The sequence below is a fragment of the Calypte anna genome, chromosome 2 (genome assembly GCF_003957555.1).
Source record: "Calypte anna isolate BGI_N300 chromosome 2, bCalAnn1_v1.p, whole genome shotgun sequence".
In the NCBI taxonomy this organism is placed as follows: domain Eukaryota; kingdom Metazoa; phylum Chordata; class Aves; order Apodiformes; family Trochilidae; genus Calypte; species Calypte anna.
Window position 1 is genome coordinate 122,769,309 of NC_044245.1, and position 14,570 is coordinate 122,783,878.

A 14,570-nucleotide genomic window follows, 5' to 3' on the forward strand; every position below is an offset into this window, starting at 1 on the left:
TAATTCTATTTTAAACACCAGGTGTCACTGCAGTATACTCTTGACTGCACACCAAGCTTCTCTTAGCTTAATGCTTTCCTTCTAAGCCATGCCAAAGATCAGTGGAGAACAAAGATGCTCATACTTTCTGTTCCTGAGTGTGTATGCAGCTACATGATTAGCCAGAATCTGCACAAATTGTTCAATATTTCACCCACATTTATAATTGCAAATGGTTGGCCTGAAATCTTAAACTAGACATTGCAATAGAATTATTTTATGGCTCATAGCAACTGTTTAGAATGAAGAACGAAAAACAAATTGTATCTGTGATAGTTTTCTTGATAATAGTAATGCATATTTTTCAGAAGGGCCTGTATTGAGTAGTATTAAACAAATCAATTTATACAAAAAATTATATCAAGTTACATATTTTGCAGCTTCGTAATCCACGAATAAAATCAATCTTCTTTTAAACTATCAGATCCTAAATGATTTTTCACATTCAATTTTCCTTATTTATACAGGTCCCTTATTTGACCTATAACCTTTTATCTCTAAGTATTAAAGTGTACTTACCCAGATGAAACATTAAGGAGCCATTAGCTTAACAGTGAACAGATACCATTTGTCTATCTCAGTCTAATTTTTCAGCTTCCAGCTCAGCACAGATTATCTGTGGCTGCACTGTGAATTTTCCAGGAGCCTGTTAATCAGTAACTACTTTGTATTAAACAGGTAGAGCTGCTCTTATCTGTAATTAAAGATAATGAGGGGGAAGGTGCAATTTACAGAGGATACAAGCCCTAGCAGGTGAGGTACCATTTCAGCCTCATGCTCTCGAGTACAAAGAAGCCTTGCTCCAGTAGCATGCTTAAACATTTTCTTCTGTTAGATTTACAGGCAGGATCTGTGTTATGTATTCAGCTCTGGTCCTAATTCAGCTCCCTCTGTGATGTTCTCAAAGTATTCCTACACACATGAAGAGTCTTGCCATTGACAGAGCAGTGCAGCAAATGACTCGGGCAATTCACCTGGAGAGCATCTTTTGCAAGGAAAAGGGAACTGAATGCCATGGCAATTTCAATAGATAATCCCTAAGGCTGGTAATTGCACCCTTTAAAAATGCTGAAAGCTGCACAACTTTAAAAGGCTCAAATCCAATATTTGTACCTGCATTAAAGTGCATTGTGCCACTATATTCATGGGAGTTTCTCCTTTAGTCTAGAGACAACTTAGAATTAGTGCTGTTGTGTGCATGCTTGAATCATGACAGGATTGTGCCTTTGGGAGGAGTACGGTGCTGTATAACACAAAGAAGACTTAATAATACTTGTCAGATAATGAAATCAGCACAAAATGCCCAGAATAAGCACATTTCTATCAAATAATGCAGATTTTACGACCTGTGGGAAAAAATGACTATAAGGACAGAATAAAATATTTCTTAAGGAAACAACAAAAAGAAGCACAAATTCAAAACAAAAGACAAAGTTTATTTACTGTGTTTTATTCTGTCTGGCTATTGAATTTATATATAGATTTCAATCCAAGGAATTTTGCCACAATTTTTTAATTCAACTAATCTCATTGCAATGTAACACGTTTCCATTTGACATAATTTACATGGATTTCCAATAGATTTGAAAGTTATTTGCAAATATATTCATGAGAAAAATGGCAGAGCCTCTTTTAAAAGCTTTCAGAGAATACAGTACAGAATCTTAAGATTTTTTTTCTTCATATAAACAAGTGAATATTAGAATACTACTGTACATAAATAAAAACTGTGTATTATTGACCTATGTTCTTACTTATAGGTAACTGCCTCATAAGTTTATGTAGCATTTTCTCCCCCCCTGAAATATTTACATAAAACTTGTCTACATTTACAATAAATAGCCATAATTACCTACTGTGCTTTTAGCAGCCAAAAGCTGAATAGAAACATCAGATGAAGATTCTTGGGAGAATGGTATGACTAAATTCTATCGACTTGTGTATACTACTATAAAATATTGAGAGGAATTTCATTATTTATCCATTTACAAAATGCAACTTAGTGTTGGATCTGAACTGTTCTAGCAGTAGGATAAGCCCTGCAATTACAGCCAAGCTACTATTTATGGAACATACATCCTGCAAAACTACAGTATTTCAGTGTCTTCAGTGGTATTAATAAAACTATATTTATTTCAAACATGTAGCAAGCCAAATAACCCTTCGTTGTAGCAAATAAGCCCCAGCTAGTGACACCTCCAAAGTCTGCATGCACTGACTCCAGGTTTACATAGAACAGTCATTTCTTTGAACTGCTGTCACTGCCTACAGATCTGAAATACACAGTGTATTTAACTATATACACACAAATCTGAGAAGTTCTGATCCTCTCTTTTCAGAAGCTCATACTGGTTTGAGGATGTTTTGCAGTTCTGACCAAAGAATCAAATGGCTGTCCAGAAAACACAGGTTGTTGCTAGAACATTACATGATAGAACATTGCTGAAAAAACATTCCAGTAATAAATATTTTTCTCCATTAATGAACAGCAGATAAAATAAATGAAAGTGTCTGTAATTACAAATACTTATCCACTATATTCTAAGTATGCAATGTTCTGTATATTTTATATTGAAGCTCCTATAGCACCCATTATAAAGTGGCTCCTACTGAGGCATGATTTTACTATTAGCTATTAAAGATTATCCATATACCAGACTACTTTTTTTTTGTTCCTATGGAAGTCATATAAATTCACTAACATAAAAAAAAGAAAATATATATTTCACTGAAAATACAAACAAAAACACCTAGCACCAAATCAAGCTTCTTCTAAACTCTTATGGTCCAATCCTGCACCCTTCTTATACAAATACTTCTATTTAAATGAAATCATCCAGTTTGCTGTTTTTTTTTTTGCTAAAAACCATCTGTGCAAGTCCAGATCTGCACATGGTACTCAGATTAGAGCATCTACATTTGTCTATTCTAGGTTTACAATAGAACAAAACCATGCATTGATTTATTCATTTCACTCCTATTGATAAGGAAGCTTGGTACAAGATCAGTGAACTGCACCATGGTAGGCCAGAGGACTTGCCCCTCCCTCTTTGGGTGTAGGGAACACTGAGAAAAATAAACAATTCTATCCATTTCCTGTGACATTCTTGGCAACTTTACCCTTAATTGTAACCTCTTCTACTGCAAAAATCTTTCTAAACAGGTAGTCTGAGACATGAGTGAAGTGCAAATAAAACATAGCTATTGTTCCTTTTACCTCTCTCCTCCCAACTGCTGTGAGGGGCTATATCTGTCTTGCTCCACCAGTTAACTGCTCTTTGCTGGGTGTGCAGGTGGGCACTTAGCCCACTTTGATCTAGAAAGGCTAATCAGAGTATGGAGAAGCAGCTTACATCCTCCTTTCTTAAGCTAAAGAGCTCAGAACTGTGAAGCAAAAGGCCATTCCCAATGTAGTTGTCTCCAGAGTAGAGACAGGTGATGCTGGAAATGATGATGGTGCTATGAGTGGAAACTCAGGAACCACCAGAGTGATTCAGATGCTCATTCAAAGACTTGTCTGCTGGTAGGATGTTCTGAGGAGACTGGTTATGTGACCTTTCTCTAGTAGCCTCAGAGATAAAATCAAATTCCAGCATCCTCAGATGTGTAAGAAGGTTCTTGTGCTCTTAGGTGTTTTTTACTAATATATTTAAACATTGCACCAGTTCACCTCTCACATGCATTTTTTCCATGTCAGTTGAGTGTTAGCAAGCTACTGAACTTCTTGCCTGGAAACAAAGTGAAGACCTCCACAGAAGTCTGCAGGACAGGATGTGCTTTCCCCAAAACATCTGACTTAAGTCCAGGCGCATTAAAAAAGTCCCATTCCCAAGTGTTATGTGATGCAGTTTTTGTGACCCCTGGAAAGCTGCTGTATTTAATCAAGGACAAAAGGGATTCTCAGATGGTGATGACTGAACATGGTGGGGAGGAGCAGTACTGTGAGTGGTCCAAATCCAACTGAGAGTCGAAATATGAGAGTCTCTTTGTAAACATAAGGAAGTCAAAACCCCCCCAACATTACAAGATTAAAGTGAAAGGAGTTGGTAACTTTGTCTTGTAGTAATGGGAAGCATTCTGAAATCTCAAACGAAGCCTTTTGAAGTCAAGTGACAGGTACTTTGTAAATCACCTGAACAAATTGTTGCATCATCATAAACTATGAGAGGTAACAGCTGCGTGTTACATGGAGTAACATAACTGAACAAAGAATCTCACTTCATATTTTCTCTAACAAACACACACTCGTTAAAATTAGACAATGAACTTGCAGAGGCAGAAACTTTGTCAGATTGTGCTATTGTAACAACACATGAACATCACAAATGAAATCCAATATTTAGGAATGTGTATGGCAAGAGAGAACAACATGCAGCAAAGAAGTTGCTGTGCAGTAACAGGGAGAATCTTTGCTTTTACAGAAGCATCTTTATTTTTTAGGCACTTTGCTATCATGTTTGTAGCGACTGTCCTTGACAGTTTGAAACTGAAGACCCCTAGAACCAGAACGTCACAGCCTGAAAAAACAGAACTGTAAGTTTTATGTTATCTATAGACTGGGCACAGACCAGTGGGTATGCAGCACAAAGTCAATCTATGCATTTGCAACAGAAATTGTGGTTAGCTATAGGAGCAGGTCAGACCAAACAGAGCATTGCATTGTTCTAGTGGTTCTGCTTACAGCACCAGAGCTGGATCATTTAGAGTTAACTTAAATACATCAACATTATGTAGACACTCTTACTGATCTTTGACTTACATGTAAAGCAAGTTTGTCAATTCATCAATAGGAACCTTGTAGTACAAATAAGCTTTCATCCTTCTGTTGGCCACAGGAAAAGAACAATGTCTCATGTATGTGATAACCTAATGCACACCTAGAAAATTACCATATAGACAACTGATTTGTTTGTTTAATACTTTTGCTGTTTAATACCTTTTGTAAGCCAGGGATCTGCTGTACTGACCCAACCAAGGGGGGTTCTCTCTCCTTGAAGAAAGGGAAACCTGTGTTCTCATCTCTGTGATGTTACATCCATAGCATTTATGTTCAGCGTAACCCTCAACAAATGTTGATCTGTTCAGCCATGAAAATCCCTGAAGAGATGCTACAAATCACTTTCAGCAACAGAGTATGAAATCCTATTATCAGCAATTATGGTCCCTGCATCCAGGAAGAGACCTGTCCTGGAAGTCTTCAGCACACCACCACAAAAGCATCCTTCAGGCTGAGCATCTTCGTACATGCTCCTGTTTTGCAGCAGACTTCACACACCAAATTACTTGTGAGACACATAACAGCCTTATTCAGGCATGTTCCAGCCTACATAAATCCTACTACTCTGAAATAACAGGTAGTTTGCTTAACAGCACAAGTGTGGCCCAAACTAAGATGTTTGTTACAGAAGCAGATTTGTTACAGTCATATTGCAAACAAATGTACATGCACAATAGGAGACAGAAAAAAGTCGTTCAGCTGGGCTCTGTGCTGTTTCCAATCCCACACTACACAGATGAGAATCATGTCTGGGACTTTCAAGGCCAGGCACTTGGCCTGAAGGGCTGCCCAGCCCTGTGGCCCAGCCTAGGCTTGTTCCATGTGATGATTCAGTTCTGGTTGTGTGGGAGGTCAAGAAGAGACAGGGCAGCACTGTCAGCCTTTTGAAGTCAGAGCAACACAATTAATGCTAAGTTCTGGGCAGGAGGCAATACTAGAGAGCAAGCCATGTCCCAGCTTTACATGTCAGCTTTCAGAAAGCACACTGAAAACATTTATCCAGCATCTTATAAAAGCACCATTGGAAGGTTGAACAGAGAGCACCGCATATACAGAATTGTGATCAAGACAGTAGACAGGAGCTGTTCAGGGAGCCACGGAGAAGCACACAGCCCAGAAGAATCCCTGCAGGATGGATTCCCGATGAAGGCACGATTGATGAGGGCGTAGAGCACGAGGCAGCTGGTCCTCAGCCACTGCTATGGTGAGGATGGTCCAGCTCCGGGTGCCCCGTGAATATGAATCCCCACCCTTACTTATCCCTCACCCCTTCAATCCTGCTACATGTAAGAAAGCCTGCAATTTAGATTAATAGACAGACTGAAGCAACTAATTTTTCACAGTTGACATGGACAAAGACCACCACCTCCCTGAATGCTCACTGTTGAGAAATGCTGTTTCTTCAAACAAAGCCTGATAATTCTTATTGCAAAGCATAGTCATCATAGCTACATTACTCAGCTTCTTAGAGGATGTTTATGAGAGACTATTGCTATTGTAGGACTAATTGAGGTCAAATATATTTAACGTGTCTCAATAAAGCTGTTTCCAACTTAGACAAGTAAATGCTGGGATTGTCACTTTGTACTTTTGAATTAAGCAAGCACAGTATGGAAAAGAGTATGGAAGCATTAGCTACTCAGTAAAAAAGGCACTATGACTGATCTAACCACGGTAATTAGGTACACACGTGTGCTACAAGTATCTGTAAAGAATCTATTTCTCTCTGTGACTGGGAAAGCAATTCTGCACTCATCATGGTCAAAAGAGATGATGGGTTTATATATGGGATTGGCACTGGTTTAGGCAACTTCCACAGGAGACAGAGATTCACAGAAGCGACATCCAAACTGCATTTCCCCTTTCTGGCACTTAAACCAGACCTTTACCCTAGTGCAGTTATATACACATTGCAGCTTGTCTTGGCCTTACTGTGGCAATTTGTTGTGAGATCTTATTTTATAGTTGTGCCAAAACACAGTCAAAGAAACAGACCATGAAGCTCCCTCCAATAAAATCACAAGGTAACAAAGACTTCATTTTGGATGTCGACATTTTATTTAAGAATATGGTGAAAGAGGACAAAATAGCAATGAAGAAACAAGCAGAGGAGACTCCCATCACAGTCAGATTAATCTGTATGGGAACTACTGTTGGAAAAATCTTTCTATCCAATGTATTACTGAAAAGGAAGCATTGGCAACAGCTGTAAAGAAACAGATCTTACTTCTGGGAACTAAAACAGACACTTGATTCTTTGTCAAGAGATGCATTTATTCACTTAAGAATCTTGGATTGAATTCTAAAACATTCTTCTTTAGCATTAGATTATATAATGGTGATTGTAGGGGAGTTACGGACTCCCCTGTGAGTTCAGGAGAGTAATTCCTTTTTGCAGGTCTCGAGAGTCCAATGTCTGGGGGTCTCAAGGGCTGAGAGCAGGTACACATCCTGCAAGAAGCAATCTATCATCTGACCTCCCAGTGCAAGGCTCTATAAGGAAGGTTAAAAATAGAAACAAAAGAAAAAAAGAGGGTGTGTGTGTGCGTGTTTGACTATGAAAAATGGAAATCTGAAGGTCTTAGTCTGAGGGTCTCAAGAAGCAGCTGTCAGAACAGGGGAAAGAAAGGAAGGAGCTGAGTCTCACATCCCTTCCTCAAAACCAACACTCCTGACCCTGCTCTGAAAGGCCTGCAATGAGCAATCAGGCATGGCCCCTCCTTCCTTTGTGCTGATCTTGACAGGGGCACTTCTAAAGTCAGGTTTGATTTTCTTCTTTTGCACCTTAAAATTTTACAATCAGGAGTTCAGTGCTATTCTGATATTACCTCTTACCTGGTCTGGAAATTGAATCTGGTGAACCTGACAAAACCTCATGTTGTGACTGCTTCTCCAAAAGCAGTTGTAAGACAATCCTTAGGGGATAACTACACCTTGACATGTGCTTGGGAACTTTATGAGTTGAGGTCTGCTTACCACTAAGTTGCAGAAGCCAGACTGAGGACTACATATATAAACTTGTACCCCTGAGCAAGGAAGAGACAGCAACACATGGTTAAAGACTTCAGAAATTCTCCAGACCAAGCAAACCAGACCTTATGAAACATGATGCATCTTATCTTTGGCCTAAACAATGTGAAGTAGAAGGAGAGAACAGTCAAAGATGAAATTCATGAATTCACATTCAAGGGAACAGATATAGAAACTCTTTTTTGAGGGAAAAGCTCCAGAAAGGAAGAAAAACATCAGCTTTAAAAAGCACTCCAACAGAGTGAAAGCAAAAAGGTTGCTGCAGCTGTGGAAGCATAGCAGCATGGTCAACAAGAAGATGGGTGTAGACTGGTCTGAACTACTTCTCCTTAAAGGAGAAGAGATATAGATCAGGTGTGCTGCACTGTCAAATGAGGTCAGAATCCATGAAGTTTGAATCACTCCGTGGGCAGTCTGACTGCACACTTGTACTGCTCCTCAGAGCTGTACTACTTCTAGGCAAAACACACCAATCAGTACACTTCCTTCAGTCATGAAGTGATTTCTAATAAATGTCTGTAACCAGATCTGTGTTTGCCCTTTACAGTACCAAGTAATGTTGAGCACTGGCCACTGATCTGAAAAGGACTCAATCTGGTTTATCAAGACCCAGTACCGAGCTGAAACTAAACCTATTTTTGCTACCATGGAATAAACCAACTTCGTTTTATGTACTTTTTATTTTGAAGTAATAAACTACTCTTCAAGCACATGCTGGATACTATGTATGTGAACGTATTTGAATGGTACCTAGTTTGGACTATAACTTATACTTGTGTCCAAATGACATGTGTATGCTTATATACATGGAGATATATGCACATGTGTACATATAACTGTGCACAGATGTGTATCACGCAGTCCCAGTTCTCTACTGTTGGCTTATTCTTGAAGAAAACAAGAATACCAACCCAGTACCTATGTATTTCACCCAAGCACTGTACTTTGCTTTAAATAGTAACAGAATAACTTGGTGTCTTTGAAAAGCCTGTGATTTTCAAACTGCTTGTCAGAGCCCCAAGTTCTTGGCTGCCTTCTTGCTTCTGTTAGTGAGAAACATCGAGCACCAGTGGATATCCTAAACCAAATCCCACTGTCTCTGCTGCCTCTTCTTTTTTGCCCTTTGGCAGTGTTCCTTTACATGGACTTCATTATTTTGAGCTTAAAAACAGCAAGGCATGTTCCACATCCCTGCTCAAGAAGACAAAAAAACCCCCAAAACCAAAAAACCCCCCCAACAAATTATTCATTTACATTAAAAAAAATAATGGAAAAAAATTTAAAGGAAAACCATATAGAGCCCAAACAAAGAATGGGATTCCTTGTATCAGGATAATGTACAAAAACTTCGAAGATAAATATGTTGTAAAAATAAGAAATATCATCCACTCAACACAGTACATAAATTTTCCTATATAATGAATTACACAAACATATTAAAATGTTTTAAGTCTTGAAAAGGAGCAAAATTCTTAAAAAATGCACTGAAGACTATTTAAAGGTTAGACTAAACATGCCAAAACATTCATTTGTGTAACTTTTTGAAACATGACAACTCTCTGGTGTACGTGTAGGTGTGTGTGTGTATGTATGGGAACCGAGCAAGAAAGCTAAGGGTGACACTTGCCATTTTATAGCAGTATTTCACAAATAACCAAACCAAACCCCTACAAATATCTGTACACATCTCAAATATTGCAAGTGATATTTTACAGCCCTTGACATAAAAAAAGAAAAATCCTACAGATTTAATTCAAGTACATTTGGAGTAGGTCCCTTGTGAAGTGCTGCTGCTTGCACTTCAGTTGCAATGAATATGAACAAAGCTCCCCAAAAAGACACAGAAGTGAGCACACCCTCCCCAGCTCTGCAAAGTAAGTCTGAGTTGAGGTACAATGATCCGTGATTTGCTCAACAATGTGGATGCCCAAACTTGAGTAATGCTTGAAAAACATTTTGAAGCAAATGACAGAGAATAGTATCTGAAAACGAAAAGCTAGCATTGTTATAGGCTGTCTTTTTGGTATGGAATCCTATTGGCACTCCAAGCATGGCACTCCTTCCCAAATTCTGTTTGTCTTGGAGCTAACAGTAAACAAACCTTTACATGGTCCTGGTGTACCCTTTCCCGTGAGCCTCCAACCACCACCCAGAATGACCTTGCAGGTGTCACACCCTGGCTGAAACGTGTGCTGCTGCTTCTCAACTTTTGTTCTCTACTCAGCTTTGTTCCTCAAAATGAGAATAACTTCTCTTCCCACGTTTCGCATGTTCCTTTGAAAACACGAGTGGAGAAATCTGCCTGTCAGAGTAGTTAAAGTCTGGTGAAATCCCTGTGGTGCTGCAAGTCCCCTATGCTCTCATAGTCATTCTCTCCAGAAAGAGCAGTGTGGTTTGTGTGAGGCACAGACAAGGTCCTGTCTTCTTCTTGGATCACTGACTGGATAGCTTCATAGTCAGGCTCCAGCTCCCCGTTTGGTCTGTCTGCTGATTGAGGCACAGTGGTATTATTTAGGGGGTTTTCAAAGTCCTTCACAGTTGCATAGAGGCCACTGCAAATAGATGGGGACCTCTGGGATGTAATTTCTTGAATGCAGGTGTAAGGAGAATCCAGTGCCTTGATGGCCTGTCCCGGCTTACTCACTGATGAGTACATGGCTGAGATCTAGGAAAAGGAGACACTTCCTCAGTATTTAAGCATGGCATAAAGCTTGGTTGCCAGTCTGTACCCCTTCCACCCTAAGGATGCTCTTTCTTACAAAAAAAAAATAATCTTACAAATACTTTCTTTTCTGACATTCATTTATAAAATTATTTTCATTCAAAAAAATGCTTTATGCAAGAAGTTTGTAAATGTATAGATTCTTTGAACATACATCTTGCAAATTAGACCTGAAACAAATGGGAATGGGTTTGTGAGAAAGAGCTCTTGCAAGTTTTGCTATGGTCCTGAAGCCAGCTTGGCTCAACGAGGAGACAGGCATCAAAGGAATGATCAGGCTTAGTAGGAGAAGGGTGCTGTCTGATCCTTGGGGTCTTTAAAATTTTTATTATTTTTAATGGTAGCAGCTTTTCTGCTTTTAAAGACACCTCAGTAAGAGAGTAGTTATTCTTACTGTGTTTATAGGCAGGACCAAGGAGGTACCAGCTCGTGAAGAGAACATTAGAACTCAGAAGACAAACTACTCACACCAGAAAAAAGCAAGCAGTCAGGGCTGATCTTGATAGACAACCTCTGTTTTGTTGCCTAAACTCTGCCTACAAGGCGGAGCTGCATCTCAGCCACTGGGTATCAGAATTTAAGATTAGAGACTGAAACCACTCAGTTACTATAAACACAGAAGAGGGAGCCAGAGTCTCCTAGCTCTAAAAATCCCCTCTGGGAAGTGGTATGATTAATCAAGTACACAAAGGTGGCCCTTAATGAAGAGGTGGAGCAGAGAACCACGTCCACTCCATGTCCCTCTACTGAGGGCTCACTGGGCTGGTGCTGAGCACAGGGAGCTGCTCCTGACTCCCTCTCCAAGCCCAAGTGGATACCACCCCTTGCACAGGGCAGGCAGCTGAAATTCCCTGCACTGTTTCTCTGGTACCTAGCTAGTATCACAATTGCGACATTGCTCTTCTGTTATATTTAAAGTCTTTATACCCTGGATTTGTATCAATCCAATTACACTATCAGATTGGCATGATAATCTCCATTACCATTATGTAACACTGACTGATGCAGATGAACTAGAAGTTCCAAGTTTTTTTTATCAAGACAGACATCCCATTGCAGATGGCAATACTTAATTTATAATTGTTTTAGCTAACCAAACAAAAAATGTTTTTTCTGCTCATCCATACTTCAGCCCTTTCCAGCATTAAATTACATGAACTCAGTTCAAGGATCAATTTACTCATTAATGTCTGGGTGCACTTCTCCCAGCAGAAAGCATTAGCTCACTCAGCTCACTGCCAAGTTTGTGTTTACTTTTATGTCTGGAGAACGTATTTATAAATTGCATGGGAGTACTGGAGATGATCACAAGCAACCTTGTTTCTGTTTAACTTTTCTGTCTTTGTTTCAATCTCCTCAATTTATTTGACTAACAGACTTTTAAAGAACAGTTTATGTTCCAGTGCTCCTATTATGATTCCCTTTATTTCCCAGACCCCAAAAACTTTACATGGGGAAGGCTGAGCCTATTTCAAAAGCTGCTGATTATTTTTGTATATAAGTAGAGCTCATCATCCAAAGCAAGAGGCTGCTCTAATAATGGCCTTCCATTATTTTCAGACAACATTTTTAAGCTATTGACCTGATATAGCCATATACTAGAATACTTCTGATTTTAGGAATGTAGCAGTACAAACTCTGTGCAGAGAAACTTCAGCTTTCATTTTCCCTTCAGACAAATTTCACCTTTCTTCAATCCTGCTTAGTCATGCAGAGTTTATGCTAATTTTTGCCTGAAAAAATGTCTCTAGTTAGTTATTGAATTTCATGCAAGTAACTTACCTCATCTTCTGTAAGGGATGGATCTTCCTCTCGAGACTTGTAAGACATTGAGCTAAGCCGCTGTAAAAAAGGACAAAAAAAAAAAAAAAGAACAAAAGCTCATTACCAGTCATCTGTGCGAAGCCTATAATAAAACTCTCCCATTACAATCAATACATTATATTTTATGGTCATTTGCTCACTAGTTCAATTTTACATAGCTAATATCCCTAATATCCAGAATACATCTCTGGAAATAACAGCCCTGAGGTTAGTAGAACTTTTTAATATATCTGCTCTCATCCTGACTTGAAAATGGTTAAAATGATGTGGTAAAATGATGCTGTATCTCTGCCTTTACACTTCTAATGAAGCAAGAAAGAGTTTGCAAAGACTTTTGAACAATTAAAAGTCAGCTGTTGTGACAGACTAGTTGGCCTTCCACAGGATTTTCAGATACGCTTCTAGATGATGAAAGAGAAATCCTCAACCGACACCTTCCTGACCATTGTTGGCCATCATTCAGTGGATCCTGAAGTGCTGCAAGGGAGGCACCACATCCTCCTGCCCTCGAAATGCAGCAGCAGTGCCACTCAGACCATGGGCATGGAGCAGAACTGCTGTGACCCACCCTGAGATGGGCAGCTCAACTCAATCCTGTTCACACAGTGAAGTTACTTGAAGGATGGAGGGCTTGGTTTGGTACCAAGTCTCCCTTCAAGCACGTAAAGCATCATGGAGAACTTAGGTCATGAAATACTGGCTGAAAAGCATTTTGCTCTTATGAAAAATGCCTTAGGACCCATATGGCAATGAAGACTCTGGTTACCTCACAGTGGCTGTGCCATTCCTTTCCCCTGAGGTGAGAAGGTTTTACTGGACTCCTCCATAGTGATTCAGAGGAAGCCTTCCAGCACTGTTTGAAACAAACTACACTCTGGAGCTTCACACAAGTTCTCCACCTAAAATACTTCAGAATTCCTCTAGAGCAGCCCAAGTGGAGAACTTGAGCTATTTTTAGCACAGTCAATCAAATAAATCCAGGCACATAATAGACATACAAGACTTCTTTTTTGCTTGTTTGTTTTCCACAAAGGTTCATTACTACAGATGCTTTCCAACTTCAGTTTTTCTTGGTGTTTCTACTTCTGGTAAATACCAAGCTTCAAATCTCTGGGGTACTTCTGCTGAAGGTCCTGATCCAGAGTGCAGTGCAGTTTGCCTGCTGCTCCCAGGGGCCTTCCCTCACGCCTCACAATTCCCTTGATTCTTTCCTACCACCTGGAGGATACACTCTTTAACCTTTGTTTACTAACAACAGAAAAAAAAAACAAAATGAGAAGTTCAAATGTAGTCTGGCCCTTCACTACTGCTGCTTCACTACATTAGCTCTGTTTAGTCTTTCTTATTTGCAGGATATTTTTGTGTCTTGAAGAGGAAGTTACTAATTTCATCTTCACACATTAAAACAAATATGGGCTTGCAAAATTCTTCAGTGAATTTATTTTCCCTCATCAGCGTGTCTATAAGCACCATGTGTCAGTTTCCTACTTGAGTACTGACAAAAACCCCAGGGTGTTGGCAATCCTTGTTCTTGTTTCCCTGGGACCAAGTGCTCCTGCTAAATATGAAACCTGTGGCACATCAGTTCGGAAGGATATTGTCATCTTAGAAACGGAAAAAAAACCCAAACTTGCTCCTAAACATTTTTTTACCTTGCAATATTATAAATCCTGCTTGAATCCTCAACAGCAGCAACACAAGTAAGCAAGTATCTTTATTTGCCATTTGCTTTTTGGCTTAGCTGCTGCTCCTGACTCGGGCACAAGAAGACGACCATTCTCCTCTGGTGGATTTTGAAGATACTTTGCCCATCTTCATACTGCACAAGTCTGAAATCAGATGGCTGCAGCCAGATATACACAGAGAGAACATTTCTACCAGTGCTCATTCTGGAAACATCTGGGTGAAAAAAAGATCTGTACTCTTTTTCTTTTAATTAAAAAGGAAAAAAAGTTCTGCCTCTCCAGTGTTACTAGGAGGACTACACCCACATTTTTCCTGATGATACAAGTCTCAAGCTACTGAAGATGTCTTTTTCCACCAAAAAAACCTTCCAAAGGATTTGGATGGGTCACAGCCAGTAACAAATTTAGATAGTGAATCTACATCCACTTACTGCACATCTGTCTCTTGAAAGGATCCTTTATCATCCTTTTCATGCTGTTATATACAGGAACA

General features: G+C 39.5%; 1 protein-coding gene across 4 annotated transcripts in view; it reads right to left on the reverse strand.

Annotated features, from left to right (window-relative positions):
- Positions 1-9,309: 9,309 nt before the first annotated feature.
- The window catches only part of PAG1 (phosphoprotein membrane anchor with glycosphingolipid microdomains 1), a 105,559-nt gene continuing 100,298 nt past the window's right edge, over positions 9,310-14,570 (reverse strand). For all 4 annotated transcript variants that reach the window (XM_008493516.2, XM_030445341.1, XM_030445343.1 and 1 more), the window contains 2 exons: positions 12,351-12,410; positions 9,310-10,511 (listed from right to left, as the gene is read on the reverse strand). In XM_008493516.2, the coding sequence (XP_008491738.1) occupies positions 10,161-10,511; positions 12,351-12,410 (411 nt within the window). In that variant the 3' untranslated portion in view covers positions 9,310-10,160. The remainder of the gene's footprint in view (positions 10,512-12,350; positions 12,411-14,570) is intronic.